Consider the following 22,474-nt stretch of genomic DNA (forward strand, 5'->3'; position numbering starts at 1 on the left):
TGAATTAGTACAACCATCTTCTTCTCTTCTATTCGTATACGTTCCTATACCATTCATCCGATTGCAATGAAACTTTGGTGAGTTGTCGTGCGCACGCCCGCGAAGATTTCTGAATTAGGAAACAATCTTCTTCTTCTATTCGTATACGTTCCTATACCATTCATACGATTGCGATAAAACTTTTGTCAGTTGTTGTGCGCACACCTGCGAAGGTTTCTAAATTAGTATTATATAAAATACAAAGTTTGTTGTTTGTTTGTTCCATCCAATTTTTTTTGACTAATTATTAATAACATTAATAACGTTTGTATATTTTGGATTCGATTTTAATTTAGTGTTCTTTTGTTTGAGCTTTACTCCTATTAGAATTATTTTCATATTGCCATATTGTATTACACAGATATTTTAATATTAAAAAAATAATTACCTCTTATTATTTTTTAAATATATAAGATAAATATAACCACGAAGCGACCCTGTGCGAAGCTGGGTACTTCAGCTAGTAATATATAAAAATTGTTTTTTACTAAATTTTTTTGCTCACATGGTGAGCTTTTACGAGTATCAGTATCGAAATTCACATTTTGAGTTTGTATAGGAGTAGGAGTACAAAGTGCATTATAATTATTGGGAGTGGTTGTTTTATATAATTCAAAATTATAGTTGGGTAGAGAGAGGGTGGGAATTTTGTCAAACAGTCAGGGGCTTAAACATTTTTAATTGATTTTATTTATTTTTATGAATTCTTAAGTATTTCTGTTTAATCCTTCTTTATTCTTACGGTGAAGGAACATATTATGTGATCTTTTTCGATTAGGTGATTTTCATATTCTGTGAAATTCCTACTTTTTAGGCATCTAATAATATGTTCATTGATAATATATAATAATATGAACATAATATCGTAAAAAAACAAAATTTATATATGATGAATACCAAGTGATAACTCACTTTATAAACAATTTCATTTATTTTTAGACATTTTTTATGAATTAATATTATTACTTATTATTAGCGGGGATCCAAAAAATAATAATGAATAAAAAAATGCTTCCCACTGTTTCAGGTTTATGAATCAATTAATTTCGGAAATAATTATATGTATATATTACCTATCATAATATGGATCCAAAAGAATATTCACAATGTAAATAAAATGTACATACTAAATTTTTATTATAATATCTTATCGATACTAAATTATTGAAAAACGAATACAAATATTATTATGCCTAATATTTACTAAAAGAAAAAATCTGACGTGACCAAGTCGCTTATTTTTGTAAATATAAGTAAAATTCATTGTTTTGAGCAAACAATATTAACGTTATTTATATTGACAATACCTACTAAGAAAACACGATCACCGGTGACTTATATTATCAATTATGAAATAATACCATTATAAATGACACGAATGTTTGATTCTTGAATATTAAATTAATACTTTTTAAATTTATTTTTTACTTGGCAACTATTGAAACGTCTTTAAGTGAAAGGCATTCTCAGTTTACATTTAAAGTTTGCTTGGCAGATTAAAGTCATTTCTATCATTGTGATTTAATATTATATAAAAAAACAATATAAAAATAAACTTTTAAAAAACGTAGAAGAATTTAATAATCTGAAAATGGACGTAGTTACCGCCGGTATAATAATATATGTTATAATAGATTAAGTAAAGTAAACGTAAATAATCATTTAAACTTCTGGCGTATAATATAATAATATTACAGGTCTTCATAGAATGTAGCTTATATTGCCATTTTTAAACGAGGAATAGTTGCACACCATTCTCCTCATTAAATAGTTAGTTACCTACAAAGGAAAGGCTACTTAACATACACTCTTCTTAATATACTACTAATTTATTTCATAGTCTTGGCTAATTAAACCCGTGTCTCCTAGGTAAAGTGTTGTTATAAGTTTTATTGAAAAGTTTTTATCAGCCTAAATTATTATAGAATATTCTTTAACTATTATACAATATATATAGCACTGCATATTTAGATTTCTTATACTAAAATGGTTTCTCTTCAATTAAGGTGAATACTCTACCTCCAGAGGCACCTAGCGGAAAAATACGAAACTTAAAATAACTCAAAAATTCCGCATTAGAATAAAAACGACTAGCAGTGACAAGCCTAAAATATTTATTTTTTAGACAATGATCCATCATAATTTTAGATAAACGATCACATAAAATACCAAATATGCCTAACGCCTTATCCAGATGGCGCAAACTCGCACGCATTCCAGGTGCATGTGACCTCATTGAGCCGTCCACATGTAATCGCCGCGTGTCACTTCTCGCGCACGGTAGAGGTAGAGGTGACCTCATTGAACTGTCCACATACATTCGCAACGTATCGCGGCGAGACACGCGTCATCTGAACAAGCTCTAAAAAGCAACAAAAGCTACACGACAATGGTGGCAAGCCGTAATGTTATTTTTTTTATTTACATACGAACAATGCCACCAACAAAGAAAATAATATTATTTTTCCATTTTTTTAAGTTAATCGTACTTACTTAAAATATCGTGGAATCACTTTCAAGTATAATATTTTATAACAAAGAGAGTAAGCTGCCAAATTCTCCCTCAAAACTCTTAGTTAAAAATAATTTTTCTTTCAGATTTTCCGATGCAGACCTTACTCGACATCATAATAAAAGCATACTTTACGAAAACATATTGCCTCTCCATCTTCACAGACAGCTCAACTAAATTCCTTGCAGACGTTTCATCATTACCAATAATATACAATGACATTTCATCAAAGGAACACGCTTTATCAAGTATGATACTGAATTCGTTTGACATAGGATGTTCCGATTTTATCATACGAGTGAATAATCACAGTCAATTTATAGACGCTTTTGACGAAAACATTCACGTGACGAATCAAAGAAGAGGGAACCGGAAACTCGTATTCGTACCAACATCTAATGATATGCTTACTAAAAAAAAGCTCATTGGTATTTTAAAAATGCGACAAGTTGAATTTATACCGGATATTTTATTGATATTACCGAAGTGTGATGATTTTAATGATAACTGCTCTAATGCATATGATTTGGCAACACAAAAATACGTCGGTACAAATGGCAATGTAACGTTAATTCTGGACACGTGGCACGTTGAAAACAGTTCTTATGAACTGAATGCAAATTTGTTTCCTGATAAAATGTCTGACTTACAAGGAAAGGTGTTGAAAACTGCCACATTTACTTATAAACCGTACGCGATACTAGAATTGGATGAAAATGATGAGATAATAGGACTTGATGGAACCGAAATGAGATTCGGATTAGAATTTTGCAAGTAAGACCTTTATAATCTAGTGTAGAAGCCATCCATATATGGATGGAAGACAATTTTTAATAGTTTCTCAAACATGGGCTATCCGCTATGAGGACTCTGTATGGATAATCGAGTGTATACCAAACGGAATGGTTTTTAAACCCTGAAAATTTAGAGAAAGAAATTAAACATACTTAATTATAGAAACCTTTTATTTAACATAATACGTATATAATTTTAATTAGACTATAATATCCACGTGTAATCTACGTAGTAATTCAAACAATGAGACTTTACTACACGTACCATCTGTTATTTTAAAAAATAACAAATAAGCAAAATAAAAAATAATAGGCAAGTGGCTAACATCCGTTACTCTCAAAAATGTATATCTATTGATACAGCCTCCATTCTGTGGAAGTCCATATTATTATGATCTTATGTCGTCTTATATCTAGTGACGAACATGGTATTTTTAAAAATGCAAGTCTCACTTCAAAGTTTTATCTATTCATAATAGTTATTTAATTTGATATTAGTATATACGTATTTTTTATATAATTATAATATTTTCCTTGGAAAGCTGGAGCAACTGCACCATGACAATCATACGGGATGATGAATCGGAATGGGGTGAGATTTGGGATAATCGGACCGGAAATGGAATTCTTGGCAACATCGTTATGGACAAAGCTGACATTGGTTTCGGTAAAAACTTCTATACTTACTTACTATCATCCTAATTACTATAAATATAATGGATTATTTTCATTCTTATATAGCTTATTTAGCAAAAATAAAAGCAAAAAAGCAAAGTATGACAAGAACACACATTTTCCGGGACGATTTATCATTAATAATTACTACAAAGTGATGTGAGGTCATAACTAAAATTTTAACTAATCCTCACACAAAATATACTTAATGTTAGTAATATCATTGCGTTGATTTAAATAACACCAGTGGTAGGTAATCATTTTACAACGTTTTTCTTAGCTCTTATTCTTATTTGTCCGGTGGTTCTTTGTCCGGTACAAATCTTGCAATCGATTTTTAACTAACTTCCCGACTAGCTAGACATTTAAAACATTTATAATATATCAGAACACGATGCCAATGCATTTTTTTAATACTTTTAGCCATCTTTAGGTAGAATTCAATTCATTTTCAGTTAATTCTGTTTTATATGAAAAGTTATTTCGACACCATTATTGGTTGCTAGGGGTCTAGGGTCCTAGCAACTAAATTATTAAGATATACGTGCGTTACTATGGAAATCAATATGATATGTCAAGTACAATTTTTTTTGCTAGCTAGTCAAGTCAAGTTTATGTGATGCAACAGAAAATTTAAAAACGTTGTATATAAAAAGTTCTTTTTATCTCAAATAGCATAGTCACAAAGACAACAAATATTCGCAAGTATGACAGCTGGATTAGCTTTTACCCATAATGCCAGCGCTCCATTGGCGAGCCAAAAGTCCGAGGACAATAAATCGTCCGATTTGTCTATGCTCTGCTACTGATCAACGAACAAATAAAAAAGTCGAGCTGTCAAAAGTCAAAAGTTGCGATTAACGTAAAGTCTTCCGATAATCCTATAATTTTGTGTTATTTATATCTAGACTTGCATAAAATAATATAGCAGTGAAAACAACACAAGTTTTTCGTTTCATTTTATGAATTTCATAAATACAAATAAAAATTTTTTTGATAAATCTCTCATTTTCTAATGTGTAAATTAACAAATGAATCAATGAAAATGTTTAAAACAATTAAAGATTTTTTTCGGTCCGAATGATCGCGTAATTATTTCAAATCGAATTTGCATAGTGATCGACGGACGAAGTCTGGCAACTCGGAGTGTAAAATATCAAACATGTTTGAAATCCAGCGAGCCTGGTCTGCGGATTAAAAAGTCAGCCGATCTGGGGTGCTCCACGCGAAAAAAAAGTCCGAAGACTGTAAATCGTCTGACTTGCGTTCCAATGGAGCGCCGGCTTAAAGTAAAATATATTTGGTAGAATCAGCCCGTTCAGTCCAAAAACTTATTTGAGACCTTTCAAACCAATGTTTTTTTAATTTATCAGTGTGACACCCCGGAAGTCCGGGTAGGGAGGGGAGTTGGGGCCGCACAGCCCGATCCGACCTCCGTGCTCAACTCTCCGGTCGACCTGACGTTAATGACGCCCTTGACAGCGCGCCTTCGGTCGATACGTGTGAGTCACGCGACCAGCTTCCACCCTTCGACTAGCTCAGTGATGTAAATTGTTCAGGGCGGTCAATCGAAGCTGGCTTTTGGGTTAGTAGAGCACGTTCAGTGTAAGGTTAGGTCTTGACAGTTAGGTTAAGATGTAGAATTGACGATGGTGGATATTCAAAATGAAACACACGTTGTTCGTATCACAAATCTTAGCAGAAAGTTTTATTTTTAACAGTTTAGGTTACTCGATATACACACAGATACACAATATCAATACACATGAATAATTTTACAACAACCCTAAATTTGTTAATGATGAGCGCCGTGGGCTGCGGCAATTAAAATTTTAGGATCTATCACTTGGTTCGTAACATTAGCGAATTCTTCCTCAACGTACGTAGCACGCGAACTCTTAAATTATTTTACAATTCAGCAAAAATTATCACTAGGAGCGGTGCGCGGGGACACCATGTCCATCACGGATCGAAAGGCTTCGACGTACTGCCTGCCACATTGGTTATGTCCCCCTTTTTTAGCTTTATCGTTGACGACGTTCTGTCCCTGCCACTGCCTCCGGGCTGCACGCTCGTTGCGTACGCCGACGACTTGCTCCTGCTTGTTGGGGCGACCAGCCGACCGGCACTTGAGCGTGCAGCCACGGACGCCTTGGGCAGAATCCTTAATTGGGGGTTGCTGAACAAGCTGACCTTTGCCCCGAGCAAAACGGAAGCTGTCCTCCTCAGGGGTAGTTCTCGGGTCAACATAACTCGACGGCCGCCCACGGTTCGTTTTGGCCAGACCTCAGTGCGTTTCTCCGAAAGGGTTACGTATCTGGGAGTAATTCTTGATGACAAGCTGTCTTTCGTTCACCACGCCAAGACGGCCGTCTCTAAGGCCAATTCGGCCTATCAGAGAATGGCCCGAATGGCGGGCAGCAATTGGGGACTTAAGCCTAGAGCCCTTAAGGTTGCATACGGCGCAATTTTCATGGGAATTGCCGGTTACGCCTCCAGCATTTGGCATTCTCGAGTAAACTCCTTAACTCTCGTGAGACGCGCACTATTAAGCGGGCAGCGACTTGCGCTGATCTCGCTTACCAAAGCCTACCGCACAACTTCTACTGACGCGCTTGCCGTACTCGCGGGGGTGCTACCCCTCGATCTGCACGTCCAAGTCAGAGGATCGATCACCCTCCTCTTGAGGGGGATCAGCACAATACTTGCCGGTGTCCATCTGACACCACCGCAGAGATCCGAGGACGTTCCTTACAGGAAGACTGTAAGTGACATTGTGTACAAGACCACATTTGCGGCATGGCAGGCGAGGTGGACCGCCTCCCCCAAGGGGCGGCACACTTACCGTTTTTTCCAGACGTATTCTGCAGGCACCAAACTAGAAGACTCCAACCTTCGCACTGGATTAGCCAGTTCCTCACCGGCCATGGCAACTTCGCCGCCAGACTCCACGAGTTTGGCTTGATAGTAGATGGGCCGGGTTGTACCTGCGGGCATGACCACCAAGATGTTGAACACATCCTCTGGGATTGCCCGCTTATGGAATTCGAACGAGCGGAGCTGTTTGCCAGGGTCCGTCCTCACACGGGCCCAATTGGTCATGGAGATCTGGTAGCAACCGAGGCCAACTTTGCGGCATTTGAGAAATTTGCAGCGTCGTATGGGGAGCGGGATAGTCCCGACTCTTCTGTAGACTCATCCATTTCAATTCGTGACACTCAGTATGCGGGTACACAAAGCGCTTAACGTCAGCGGACAGCAGAGCCAGTCCAAAAACAAACATTTTCTTTCTTAACTTTCTTCTTTCAGCACTACGGTGCATGGTTGCAGCATCAGTCCCGTGCGGCTCCGTCTTGGGACGGAATGAGCACTTAAAATCACTTCTTTCAGACACGTTTAAAGCGTCATAGAAAGCGGCCGTGCATATCCACGGTTGTGCATATATGACGGGTGGTGGTGGGCACTTTAACGTATGTCCCTCTCGATCTACCCCTGAACGCTCATCCCTCTCTGTCATTCTCGCCTGCGGCAGAATGCTTGGCCTTTACCTGGGTTTTACCATAAGGGTCGTCCAAGTCACCTTTTTGCCAGGTAGTCGAAAGTTACAGCGATTTCGGAGGAATTGAGCCCAAAAGAAGCAACATTAGGTATCTTAATACAAATACGATTTAAAAACTAAAATTATTTCCTTCGAGTCTCGATCATACCAATCTCGCATGACCAACTTTTATCTCCCTATCTAGCAATTTGTACATTTTTTCAGTCAATAAATAAAAGTACAGAGCATTCTACTTGATCGAGCGGCGATGGACGGAAATTTGGCTTGGCGGACTATAAGAAACATGAATATGGCATCCATAGATTCGCTCGTACTTTGCCCTTAAGGGGTCCTCTATACACGTAGAAACGTGGAGGTATCAAGTGGACATATTGAGTCAATTCAAGTGGAGTAAATAAAAAAATATATTTGTATATTTGTTGTAGGGGCCCTGTATTCCTGGTACCATGAATATTTATTTCTTGATCTTTCAATGCCCATCGTAAGAACTGGAATTACCTGCATCGCTCCAGCGCCACAGTAAGTCATTTTTTCATCAACAAAAATCAATTCCAATATCTCAACCCTTTTCAAGCAAAAACTTGAACATACAATTGAATATCAAAATTCTGGATATCCAATTTTTTGACATCATTTAAAAATATCGTATAATAATAATTGGTGTTCATGGAAAACATTTATATTTTTCTGCATTTCTATAAAACCTGTTTTGAATCTAACATTTTCTTTGAATTAATGAAATATAATATATATACAATATTACAATTGCAGTTAAGTATAACAAGACTTTAAAATAATTTACAAAGTTACAAAAAATAAATTTAATAAATTCTGAATTAATTAAAAATTTCACAAATCGTAATCAACAAAAAAAACAACAAAAAAGTTAGTTGATTTTTAAACATTTTGTCACCACTTTAGTAGCACCAGGACACAATAATTCTAAGCTCTGATTTTACGGAAAATATACAAGAAAGCTGTTGACACTAATTTAAATACAGTTTCATGGGGATCCAGTGAAGTTTAATAAAATTATTTATTTATTTAAAAAAACAAAAATTTTTGGATTATATATCAAATCAAAGTTCATGACTTTCAAAACATGAGATTTACATCATAACAAATAATACTATCACAAATAATAGAGAAGAAGAAAAAATAAAAACACAAACAATTAGGTATATACAGTCAAATAAAGTTTCAAAATCAAAATACACATCATATCACTGAAATTGTCTATCTCTTTGGGGAGCGCGTTGACTAGTCTTCCACGCCTTGCTAATTGTGCATGATAGGCTTTACCCGAGGAAACAGTTCTGACATGGCTGCGAGCGACAACGTAAGTAAATGATAGGCGTATAATATACATGTTAATCATTTAGGATGCCAGGATTGGAAACCATCCCTTGTCATGGCTGGCAAAAATGTCTCAGGAATAGAATTGACTTACGAGATTCACATTCAAGAGAGTGAAAAGTGAGCATTCCTTTTAGAAAGGCAGTCGGAAAGTAATCGTTTGACAAATTATTGAAAAAAAAAATTATATGTTTTAAAATAATGACATTGAAGAAATTTCGGTACTGTTCGGTTATCAGGAATACAACAGAAAACACATTTTGAAAATAGCCGATAAACTGGATTATTTGTTAGATTAACCTAACCAAACCTAACCTAACCCAACCTAACCTAACCTAAACTAACCCAACCTAACAAATAATCCAGTATATCGGGTATTTTCAAAATGTGTTTTCCGCTGTATTCCTGATAAACGAACAGTGCCGAAATTTCTTCTGGACGCGCTCTAAAATAAGTTTGTAGGAAACTTCACAAGGACTCCATATAAAAGACACATATTCTAGATTACTACGCACTAACGAGACGTAGAATATTCGTATGACATTTGGATTCTTGAATGTAATGCATAATAAAAGGTTGGTAAAATCTCAATGGTTGTGTTTTTGACTTCACTGTGACAAGCTTGAATGGCTTTTAGGTTGATTCCCAGCTGGCTTCTACCCATTCTTCCATTCGACAGCGTAATGTGGTCCAGTCTCTTCATAGCGAGTGGTCTTGGTGCTATTGCTTTGTTCGCCACAGCCAAGACTGGAGAAGTTCGTTACACTGTCACAGACGCCACCTTTGCTATCATAGGGATTATGTTAATGCAGGTAATTTCTGCGTTTTCTATAATATGATAATTAATATTAAGTTACATGTGTATCTTTTTGTTATACCTATTTTATTCAAGAATAAATTAGATTGAAAATATATACGTTAGGTACTTATGTTATATATAGAAATGAGTTGCCTAATTATATTATTATTTCGGGTTTCGAGAGATTGAAAAATATTCACACTGTTTTAAAAAATGCTTGAGTAGTGTATTTACAATACGAATTTGGATGGAGTCTGTAGTGAGTACCATATAATTGTTATTTATTTAGTTCCCCATTTATAATAAGTAAGTATGATAAGTACTTATATTGTGAAGTATTTTGTAAAGCTTTTGGAGGTCCATTTCGTTATTATCCTCACTCTTTTTGTAGTATTGGGTAGTCGTTAATGATATGTCAAACTATTTGAGACGCATTGCCATCACATAGACAGCAATTATCGTCCCTTAGTTTGAATCGATTAGGCATTGCCATATTATTCTATCAATCGACAATAATTAGTATTTGCAACCCGGAACTCTTTTCTGGCATAATATATCGTATTTAATATTTAAATTAAATCTTCAAAATCAAATAATCTCAAATCTAATTAATAGTCATCATCACCAGCCTGAATCTATCCACTGCTGGATGAAGGCCTCTTCAAGCTGCTTCCACTTCACTCAGTCCTGTGCGTTGCATTGCCACGTACTTCCGCAGAACTTTATCATTTCATAGATCCAGCGCCTCTAGGTCTACCTCATACCACTGGATGACTAACTGATGGTTTGTCCAACGATTGTCTCTTCTATGTTGTCTGAGCAATCTGTCCAGTCCATCTCCATTTGAGGCTTTTAATGGACTCTATTACATCGCAAACCCTGGTCTGCTTCCTTAATTACATTTAATTATAACCGGGTGACGTATTATAACTGAATTTTTTTTCAAATTCACTTATATATTATATTAAAATTTTAGAAGTACAAATTTTTGACTGTGTACCTAATTCAGGCCGTATCTTTAAATCAAATTTAGTATTATTTAGTTTAATGTTTTTTTTATTCAAGGCTAATAATATAGGAACATTATTTAACCAGGTACGTAAAATTCTTCATTGAAAACATAACATGTACTAGTGGTGGGCCGTCCAAACATTCGGTAGATGTGGCGCATGCCGTATAATCTAAAAATGAATGATACATTATCTATATGTAAATAAAAATAATAATTCATTTTACTCAAAAGAGAAAATAATAGCATTGTACAGAACTTGTACAGTACGCGGCTCGTGGATATGCTGACAAAAACGTGAGCATTACTATGTCTCAGCATTAACACGTTTATAATAATATTGTTTTAGGTTCCTGCATTTAAAAATCCTCCGCCAGCCTTTCGACACGTGCTGAGCTGGCTTTTGCTTCTGAGCCTCATGCTGTCGAATGCATACTCCAGTGGACTATCCAGCAGTATTACTGTTCCTAAGTAATACATTTTTGTTAAAACTGATTAACTACATATTAAATGATGCATTTTTATATGCATACTTCCTAAATAATACAATTTTAATTTAAATCGTAAACTACATAATCAATTTTACAAATATCCGAAAAATATATTTTTCTCCATTCATAAAAACGACAAATATTTTTTTAAAATAAAAAATAATTTTCCAAAAATGATTCATATATTTTAAGAAATTGGATATCAGAATGTCAAGTTTCAAAGCTAAGAGCTTTCTAAATCTTTGCTTTTCGAATTAGCAAGTAGGTGCTATTAATTAATTCAATATAATTAAGTTAATAATAATATAACGATGACCTTAACGTAGGTATATTTTTGTTATATGAACCCCGTCTCTATATTCTTTGCATCAGCATTAACCAACTATTATGATACCTACAAGGTTATGGCATTTTTGATAAATTCATAATTGAATATAAATATACATTTATAACTGGAAACCGACGATAGAGAAGCATTTGGTGATGATTTTAGATCAATATTGTGACAAATATCAGAATGAACTATCAACCATTTACTTGTTTTTTTATTTGAACCTTAGTAATAGGAAAAAACGTTTATGCAACAGATAGTAGATACCATATAATAGTTTACAGATACACATATTTTTATCTATAACATTTTATATTAATCCACTCGATTCTGATAATTAATTAATTACCCAGGAGAACAAAGAAGGATTGAAAGACCTTAATTTACATGGATTGACTATGAAAATGTTGCAACACAAATACATACACAAAAACAATGTATAAATTCAACAATTCAAAAAACTCCGAAAATCATGAATAGTATTGATTTCATTCATTTTAGATACGAAGATCCCATAAATACAGTTCAGGATCTTGTGAACAGCAATCTTGATTGGGGAGCCACTCATGACGCTTGGATTTTTTCAATCTTGCTGTCAACTGACGTAAGTTTATTTCCATATTAATGAATCATTTCTGATTGGGATTTCAGTAGAATTGTATTTTTTAGTCCTGATTAGGCGCTTCAGTGGGTAAGCGGGATGAGAGAAATTACTTATAGGTAAATAGAAAGAAGCGAAACAAAAATAAGAATTGAATAATTTCACCGCTGCAATGACCTCAAGTATGCCAGGGTTAAAAAATACTCGAACTCGACTTAACTCACTCGAAACTCTTAACTCTGGCAGATACGTGCAATTAACTCTCACATCTGTAAAACCTTGTTATATTGTATAGGTTAATTATTCCACAGTGGTACCATGGGTATAGCAAAAACGATTCTCAATTTTATTGTTATTGCTTGCTAGCATTGAAACAGGGGAATGGGACGATTTGACACCGCGAACTGGCCTCCGCCGATTGGCCTCCGGTAATTGGCCGCCGGTACAATCGGACGCCGGCCCAATTGGACGCCGACCCAATTCGACGCCGACCCAATTGGCCTCCGGGAGGATTGGACGCCGCACAGTTGAATTAAATGCGCAAAGGAATAGACGTACGTTACGATTTGTTGGAGTAAGTAAGCAAGTCAGTTTAATATGCTTATATCTTCTCAGTAGTTGTACCTTATACATTTCGCGCTTGACACATTTTTAATATAGATTGAGAATAATTATTATGCCTTATGATGTTTATTAAAAGAAAATAAGTCTTCCCTCGCTGAAACTTAGAGATGTGCATAATCAATTAATTTATTGTCTATACACGGGTACTTATTTATATTTACAACAAATATTAAAAATAATGTTAGATGTTAGAATGAAAATTACATTATATTTCAGCGTTTTATCGACTTAATATTATAATGAAGCTTAAACATGTATATTATTATGCATAAATGCGTATTTTAAGATAGTATGAAATTAAAAACAAAATATTAAGTAAGTTATCTGCAAAGTATAAATGTTTCAGTAGTTTGATTGATAAACTACTTAGGTACTGGGTGCTGGACGAAATCCCGAAGGCCGAAATCCCAAATGCTGAAATCCCGAATGGCCGAAATCCCGAAAAATAAAAAAAATACAAACATCAATAATTGCGCAATTTTTGCAAGAGAGACAAAAACCCATTTTTGTGGAAATATAAAAAAAATGTAAAATACACACATCAATAATTGCGCAATCGTGCGCGCAATTTTTGTAAGAGAGACAAATCCCATTTTTGCGGAAAATGGGTTTTTCGATTGCGCAATTTTTTTTCAGGAGAGACCATTTTATAGAACGAATGGATTTTGTGTCTCTTGCAAAAATTGCGCAATTCACGATTGCGCAATTATTGATGTTTATATTTTACATTTCTTTTTATATTTCCACAAAAAATGGGTTTTATGTCTCTTGCAAAAATTGCGCAATTATTGATGTTTGTATTATTTTTATTTTTCGGGATTTCGGCCTTCGGCATTTCGGCCTTCGGGATTCCGGCCATTCGGGATTTCAGCGTTCGGGATTTCGGCTTTCGGGATTTCGGCTTTCGGGATTTAGGCTTTCGGGATTTCGGCCATTCGGGATTTCAGCATTCGGGATTTCGGCCTTCGGGATTTTGTCCAGCACCCAGTACCTAAGTAGTTTATCAATCAAACTACTGAAACATTTATACTTAGCAGATAACTTACTTAATATTTTGTTTTTAATTTCATACTATCTTAAAATACGCATTTATGCATAATAATATACATGTTTAAGCTTCATTATAATATTTGTTGTAAATATAAATAAGTACCCGTGTATAAACAATAAATTAATTGATTATGCACATCTTTAAGTTTTAGCGAGGGAAGACTTATTTTCTTTTAATAAACATCATAAGGCATAATAATTATTCTCAATCTATATTAAAAATGTGTCAAGTGCGAAATGTATAAGGTACTACTGTAACTACTGAGAAGATAGAAGCATATTAAACTGACTTGCTTACTTACTCCAACAAATCGTAACGTACGTCTATTCCTTTGCGCATTTAATTCAACTGTGCGGCGTCCAATCCTCCCGGAGGCCAATTGGGTCGGCGTCGAATTGGGTCGGCGTCCAATTGGGCCGGCGTCCGATTGTATCGGCGGCCAATTACCGGAGGCCAATCGGCGGAGGCCAGTTCGCGGTGCCAAATCGTCCTAGACCCTTGAAACAGGCATTCTAGCAAATTATTCCGCAAATCGCCTGATGTATACGAGATGCGGCTCTTGTGGTACAGTGCGTAAGATGCTGGCCTTTCATCCGGGAGCTTCGGGTTCGATCCCGTTAAGGACACAATATTATATTTATGTGATTTTCTCAAAGTCCGGGTATTTATGATTGTTTCACTTATATTATGAAAAACACTAGGTATTGTTAAACTACACTACTTTCATTTGGTATATAGGCCTGTTGTAGTGTTAAAAGGAATAAAGAATAGAATAGGTCAAACAAAAAGAGATATTTAATCAATAGTAAAGTATGTGTATTATAATATAAATAACAATAATAATATTATGCTCTTCTATTTTATAGCCAAATATGATGAGATTAGTTGAAACTTTCAAAAAATGGCCTGATAAACTTTTGAAATCGAGAGGAAAGACAAGAAACTTTGCTTATAGCATCGAACGGCTACCGGCAGGTAAAATAATATCATATTTTATAAATTGTATTTTACTATTCTTAGTAAATACATAAATCTTGAATTATGTACTTTACCTTAAATTAAATCAACTAAAGGTAACTAAGAATATCTTCCTTCCTTTCGCGTATATAATATACAGTGACGTCCCTAGACAAAATGCCGCCCCTAGGCAGCGTCAAAATGCCGCCCCATTCTTTTATCATCCTTTCATTACTCCAATATCTAAGAAATGTGTTGTATGAAGCATGGCCCCCTCATCCTGAAGCGGGCCCCATGTTAGGATCTTTGCCCCCCCTTACCTATCGCTAAGGATAAAAGCAGTGTGACGCTCTACAGTAATGTTTTCCAAATGGTGTACGCGTTAAAATTGATGTGTATATTTAGTGTTTTTTTGTATATTTTAATACATACACTTGAATTGTGGAGTTTTTGAGTATCGCTACACAATTATAAATTGTATTGTGTAACCACATAATTTTAAATAATATCATTATTGAAGGAAAATAGCGCCGCAGGCGAATTTTTTGCTATTAGAGCAAATTTGTGATAAGTGTTTATCTCACTTATCGAGCCCGAGCCCCAGGTTAGAGCCCTGTCAGCCCCCCCCTTGTGGGGGCCATGGTTTGGATACATTACTAATAAAATATACACCTACCACTAAGCTGAAACATACAAAATTAAATTTAGATATCAATAAATAAATAAGCGAATAAATATAATATTAGTTAGACACTTACCCAAATCACCAGAGTCTAAGATGCCATTTGGTTAATATGTCTGACACATTTGGTTTGTATCATTTAGTAATACCTACGCAGATGTATTATTTTCACACCATTTTTTCTATGCTATTATTGTACCCTACAACATGTAAACAAAATAATTTTCCTCATTATTTTTTTAATATAAACCTAAATTTAATCATAAATACACTATTAATTAAGGGTCTCAACATTCAACCGTTGATGATTGAAATAAACTACAAATCCACACTATTATCAGCAAAAAATATGTTTACAAAAAAAACGACTTAAAAGAAGGTATTGCACAGTATTGTATTCACAGCACGATAAATATGATATAATCTAGGTAGATACCTACTAGTGTACATTTTTATTACAATTAGCTGGTACTTAACGTAAATACCTATTATATGCACGAATACTAATTGATTATGTCAAATTTCAATAAGGAATAATAATCATTATGAATAGGTATCTATTTGCAATAGGTACATCCGGCAACTTTTAAATCTCGTGAATGACTGGCAAAAATATTTGGATAAATTAAAAAATACGGTATGTACCTACCTACCTATAAATCTCTACCATAAATTCTCCTTGTTTCGTTACCAACGACCATAATATATAATATTATTTTCTTTTAATAACTATGGCGCGACATAATTATTGGTTTTTGCGCATTATACCTACCACTGTTATGAAAGGAACTCTTTAATCTGAGTAAATGACATTATATTATTATGGCTGATTTATTATTCGTTTGTGATGTTTTAAATTTATAAAAATATTCATAATGTGTATAGGCGCCAAGTTTATTAGCATTTGTATACGAAACCGAGCAGTCAAAAATAAAATAAAAAAATCTCTAGTGGAGCGTGGTGACATCATACTAAAATCGCTGAGAGTACCGACTGGATAATAATAAAAAAAGCATCCGGAACAAAACATCTCCAAAGCTCTGGTTATAATATAACTAAGTTTAGGTAGCTATTTCTATATAATACCAAATGATTCTCCTCGATTTGCCGCCCTTCGAGTATCTGCCGCCCCCAAGCGACGCTCAATCTGCCTACCCCCACGGGACGTCACTGATAATATACCAGGGATGGGTATACATAAGGTCAACGATGCAACATTTTGCATTTTCATATAAAGAGCCACACCATTATCACGTTCTCGTGTAGTATTAAATACACAAATCTTAATTGCCATATAAAGTATAAAAAATACATACATATTATGTACGAATACACCAATACGTGCGTAAAGACGCAACTGTCTGCTGTCCGCAACAAACTGTCAAAGGACAGTTGCAATCGTATACGCGCATCTTTTCACTTTTTACACACAATATTTAGAAAGGAAAACTTGAAAAAATATTAGTATACACAAGTATAGTACAAGAGAGAACCGCACTTAACCCAACGAAGAGCCGCATGCGGCTCTCGTAGCCGCATTTGCCCACGTCTGTAATATACCCTCGCTCTACGTCAAAATTCTTCAATGGCATGTTGGTGAGCGTAATTATAATAATGATAATATAAGTTGCACTAAATTTGGACGTAGTTTTAGATTATAGACATTAGATCAGACGTAGTCTAGGTGTATGTAAATATGAGACATTTTCGATATTTATTTTGTATATTATTATGTTTGAACGTTTCCTTGCATTACTTTTTATTGCCTTCTTTCTGTATGCTATAGCACAAAATTATGTGTACATTTTAATTTTGTAACAGTTTATTTATTAAATTTAAGATTGTTTCCAATCAATGTATTTTTTAAATTATACAAACCGAGAGCAGATAAAAAATAAAAATAATTATTTTGTCTTAAATAAATTAGCTGCACTTACAAAAATACACTCTAAATAATTCGAGATTAATAAGTTTCATTTCAGTCACCTCTTATCACACGCATTAATTGTCATTTCACATTATAGATACAAGGGTATTGACATGTTTATTGTTAGTTTATCTAATAATAAATAAGTAGGTACCTACATATATTATGTACTTTGAACAATGCAACATATTAAGCGTTTTTGTAATCATTTCAAAAAAGTACATATATTTTATTATATACCTACATCTAGGTAATTCTGAAGTTTTGAGAAGAATAAGACAATATTAGGTACAGGTAAATCAAAATAGGGTGGCACTGAAGGGCATTGCTGAAAATAATTCCAATACACCCGCGAATCGTCTATGATATTATTGTATAGTCAGCGGTGTTTCTCAACCGGTGGTCCTTAGACATTTTCTGGTGGTTCGCAAATTTTTGATATCCAAATGCCTATGCTAAAAAATCCAATAAAATCTTCAAAACTCGTCCACCTGCAAGTATTTGTGCGTTGTGTTTTTGTTATTAAAATAGATTAATGGTTTTCAGTGACGAAATCAACTGCGATTAAACACCATTATACGTTACTAAGTATATAAATAATATTTGTTTTATTTCTGTGGTTGCGGTCCGCAAAACGTTTCTCCAATTTTAAACGGTCCACATGTGTAAAAAGGTTGAGAAACACTGATGAATACTGATTTACCTAGTTACTATTACTCTCTGCTGCACATGAGCAAAAAGAATTAAAGCTCGTTCATGGGCATGCAACAAAATGTAAATACCTACACGTCACTTAAAATATCATTTGATGCCCTTTCAATGTGTGGCGAATTTTTCTGTAGAAGACAGCGAAACAATTTTAATGTGTTGTAAATTTATCAAACAGTTTTTACCATAAATATTATATTTTCAATTTGGAACACAGCGCAGTAAACGAGTGCGCATTCTTTGTAGAATTGGGTTGAGAGTCGTTGAATTATATCATATGTATTAATGATACCTATAGTAACTACTAATAGTATTAAACTTTCAGAATTATTTTCATAATAAGTATATGTAATATCCGCTAGGTCATTACGCTATTGGAGAATATGTGACGGAAAGTGCGATCCCCTATCTTCAACTGATGCAGCAGGACATTTACTGGGAGCAGTGCGTCATCATGGCAAGAAAAAGCTCCCCATTCAGCCGTAGAATGAATACGCTGCTCGGTAGGCTTCACCAGTCTGGGCTGTTACATGCTTGGGAAACTCAGGTGTTATGAATGAATTATCTTCTGATAGAAATAAATTGTAAAATAACATTTATCGTAAACAATAAAAAAAATATTGTTTCATATTGCGTGACACATGACAACAAATAAAGGGGAAAATGTTAAATATATGTGACATTCCCAGTCATAAAACCATTCTCTTGCTTCCAAACGTAGGATCCCGCGATAAACTGGTTAAGACTGGGTGTGGTAGAGGGCAGTTTTGGCTTGGAAGGGCTATTATCTATAATGATTCTACACCTCACAGAAGGTGCGCACACAAGAGAGGGGGTGTTCGGGTCAGGTCCCCCACTCATAAATGGAAAAAATACAAATTATTTAGGTAAATCGAACATTGCTGTCGAACGCAAGGCTTGTGGCCGCTGAAAAACCGATGGCACTCATAAACTGCTACAATATCTGGGTCTTCCAATGTTTGCTTTAATTTTCCGATGCGTCGTATCTAAAAGGCAAGACAGTGCGAGCGATACAAACGGACACTAACGGTTCTAATAATTATGGCCGTTAAGCCACACGTATTCGATACTCTCACCTGTGGATGCGACAGCTCGTACTAAGGCGTAAGTGAATACCCTTAGTTATACCTGCAGACCAGGATTAAAGTGCGGACTATCTGGGTATAGGGAAAGTACCTGGAAAATTGCGGTATTCCGTGAGCGGGGTAAATTTGGAAGTCATAGCACCTGCTAGATTTTGTTACTCCCGCCTCCTTCCGCCTTAAAATCAATAAAAAACATATATTATTATATTTTTTTCAAAATGAACCTCTCCAAATAATTTTCTGTGTGCGCCCCTGCCTCACAGAAACACATCTTAATATCCATCGTATAATTTTATTTAACGTTGACTGTTTTGAGTAATTCTAATATTGTATAATGCATTTAAATCCTAAATGTACCTATTATAACGGTTGCTTTTTCAGGTCGTGCTGAAACACTCTAATTTCGCCGTACAGCTAGGAGTCTATCTTTCCCCACGACGTCGGAGCGGCGATGGTGCAGGACCGCTAGCCATTGGCACCAGATCCCTCCAGGGAGTGATTTATATTTGGGCTTTAGGTCTAATTGCTGCATCTTTGACATTTGGATATGAAGTTTGTAGGAAACCCAAGAAAAAGACTAAAGTTATAATATATTCTTCACCTTATCCTTACCTAAAATGAATAAGTAGTAATATTATGTAGGTATCAGAAGCGTGCGGTAACTTTTCTCGTAGGGTTTTTCTAGAAAATACATAATACTCGTATTATATACCTGGTATTTACAATACATTATCCACGTTATGTTTTGTAACTGTGTATTTAAATCTTGGCAGGTGTTGATCGATGAAACAATACGCTAATATGAGGTGTTGTGACTTGGTAGCTCTGATATATTTATTTAAATTAATACGTAGCACAATATCAAACTTTGAATTGTAAATTTAAGTAGCATTTATTGGTAATAAAATCTACTGTGGCACAATAGGTACAGTAAAAGCGATTCGCAGTTTTATTATACAGCATTGAAACAGGCATTTTAGCAAACAATAATAATTACACATGCAAATCGCCCATGGTGCCATTGTAGAATAATTTACTTATACATACCATACGATTGTACAATTAATTATTACATGATCTTCTACTATTATACAAGATCCATTATTTTTGGGCATGTAGAGCATAATAATATACCGCACGCCATAGATCCGCACGCCACTGGTAGGTATCCGCACAATTCTTTTCAACCTCTGCACACAGATATTTTGTGAAAAATAGTATGTGATACCAGACATTTTTTCTTTCGTGGCATTATTATTTGGCGAGTTCGTTTATCTACGCAGAAAAAATGTTAAAATGTTGAAAAAAAATACTGCTCATGTTATTATTATCTGCACACCTACAGAACAAATTACTTAACCGTGTTTCACGTGCAGAAAATAATTAACAATTTAGAGGAAACGTTACTTAAGTACATATTTTAGTCTTTAATTTAACAAAAATATTTTTATTTGCTACGATTTATTCATAATAAAAGCATAAAATTGCAGTCATAGCAGTAATCTAACTCCTGAAAAATCTTAATTTACGTTTTGGACATTGTCTGTTAGGTATATATTTACCTATTGTATAAAATAAAATTCCTTTCTTCAATAAATCGGCGTTTTATTGCACGAGGAAAATGATTTTTTTGACCTGCCTTCTGTTATCACAAATGTGTCTAGTTTACATCTCTCTACAAAAGTCATTGTCATAATAAAATAACTCACCAACCTGTTCTATTTTCGATCTTTCTTTCACAAATATTATTAATAGGAATTCCATTCTATCATATATACCTACCTACCAACAACGCATGTATTTAAACGATACCACCCCTAATTGGCTAAAATAAAAGATCATCCACCAATCGCCTTGTGTAACTTTGTATTTGGGCACTGCAGACGTTAATAAATAATATAAACACGTACATGTATCTGCATCAAATATTCGTTACAATTAAATGTACTTTTACATATTATTTTTAATTTAATAAAGTTATTTGAATTTTAAAAATTTTATACACAAGTTGCGGGAAATTAAAACGTAAAACCGGGTATAAAATGTACTAAATTAAACGGGATTGCAGAAACTAGATACAAAATAGCGGTAAAACATGAATTCCGGACACGTAAAATTAGGGTTCCATTATATTTACAAACCATTAAGTACCTACAGTAACTGTAGGTAGGCCATGGCCTCCACATCCTGAAATGGGCCTCAGGCCCGGATCTCTGGCGCCACTACGGTCAAGAAAGATTACGCGATATAATTGATGTCGTGACACCAGTTTTCTCAGATAAGGTTTATAGGAGATCTTAACAGAGACCTATTTCCCGTTTACTCTAAAAATTATGGATCCTCACAATCACCGTGGCTTTTCAGCATGGATTAACCAATTTAAAAGTGGTTAACTATCAATACACAATAATCAAATATTGAAAAATACATTGTAGGTACACATCGTGTCACCATATATTTTAAAATGTCAATACATCTGAAATACAACAGGCAAATCTTTTACTGTAAATGAAACAAATTTGTGATTTAATATTTATTGAAAAAAGAAGTGTAAGAATAATTTAAATAATAAAAACGATCCAAAAGTAAATGAGTACCTAGGTTTCTAGATTTTGTTGACATTTCAATAAAATTAACTTACGACATCATTCTCGATTTTCTTTTGTACGAATATCATATTACCCAATTGGCAAAAATAAGGAGTATATTTATATGAATAGCGATAAGTCACGAAGATGAAACAATAAGTCAGAATGATGAATATGCAATGTTCCTAAAGCATTAATAAAAAAAGACAAAGTTCAGTATTTTACAAAGTTGCTTTTTGTCTTCTATTATTATCACTTAGCTGGCCGATCCCTCCCTTAGCCTGGACCTCCAGATAAAAGCCACATCAGCCCCCTCCTTCTTATGATAGCCATGAGGTTGGTATACTACATTACATCGTTAATATAAGTATATTTGTTTTTAGATTGATTAAAACTGTACAAAACAACTTATATATTCAAAATAATTATGTTGATAATTATTTTGTTTATTTATAGTCTCTATATTTGAGGAATCCCTCTTTCCTCCGTGTTATACGAAATTCTCGACAAATGTGATAAGAATGTTTACTTGTAATCATTATTTGTATTGATCAAAATTTGACTTAATAAAAAAATATTATTTTATACGACTTTCTTTCTAGAAATAAAAATACTTCATTGTAATATTTTATCGTGAAATTTAATTGAGATTAAAATAAAGTTGA

At 34.4% G+C, this 22,474-nt stretch overlaps 1 protein-coding gene across 1 annotated transcript; it reads left to right on the plus strand.

Moving 5' to 3' along the window:
* The first annotated feature begins 3,188 nt into the window (after positions 1–3,188).
* On the plus strand, positions 3,189–19,842 carry LOC147067847 (glutamate receptor ionotropic, delta-1-like). Its single transcript, XM_085952483.1, has 9 exons — positions 3,189–3,325; positions 3,888–4,012; positions 8,005–8,098; positions 9,573–9,747; positions 11,093–11,214; positions 12,067–12,169; positions 14,708–14,816; positions 18,478–18,662; positions 19,603–19,842. The coding sequence occupies exons 1-9, from the start codon at positions 3,189–3,191 to the stop codon at positions 19,840–19,842; spliced, it is 1,290 nt and encodes a 429-aa protein (XP_085808609.1).
* The last annotated feature ends 2,632 nt before the right edge of the window (positions 19,843–22,474 follow it).

The sequence above is a fragment of the Rhyacophila brunnea genome, unplaced genomic scaffold, assembly GCF_057557595.1.
Source record: "Rhyacophila brunnea isolate RB1 unplaced genomic scaffold, BYU_Rbru_1.0 scaffold_3, whole genome shotgun sequence".
Classification (NCBI taxonomy): Eukaryota; Metazoa; Arthropoda; class Insecta; order Trichoptera; family Rhyacophilidae; genus Rhyacophila; species Rhyacophila brunnea.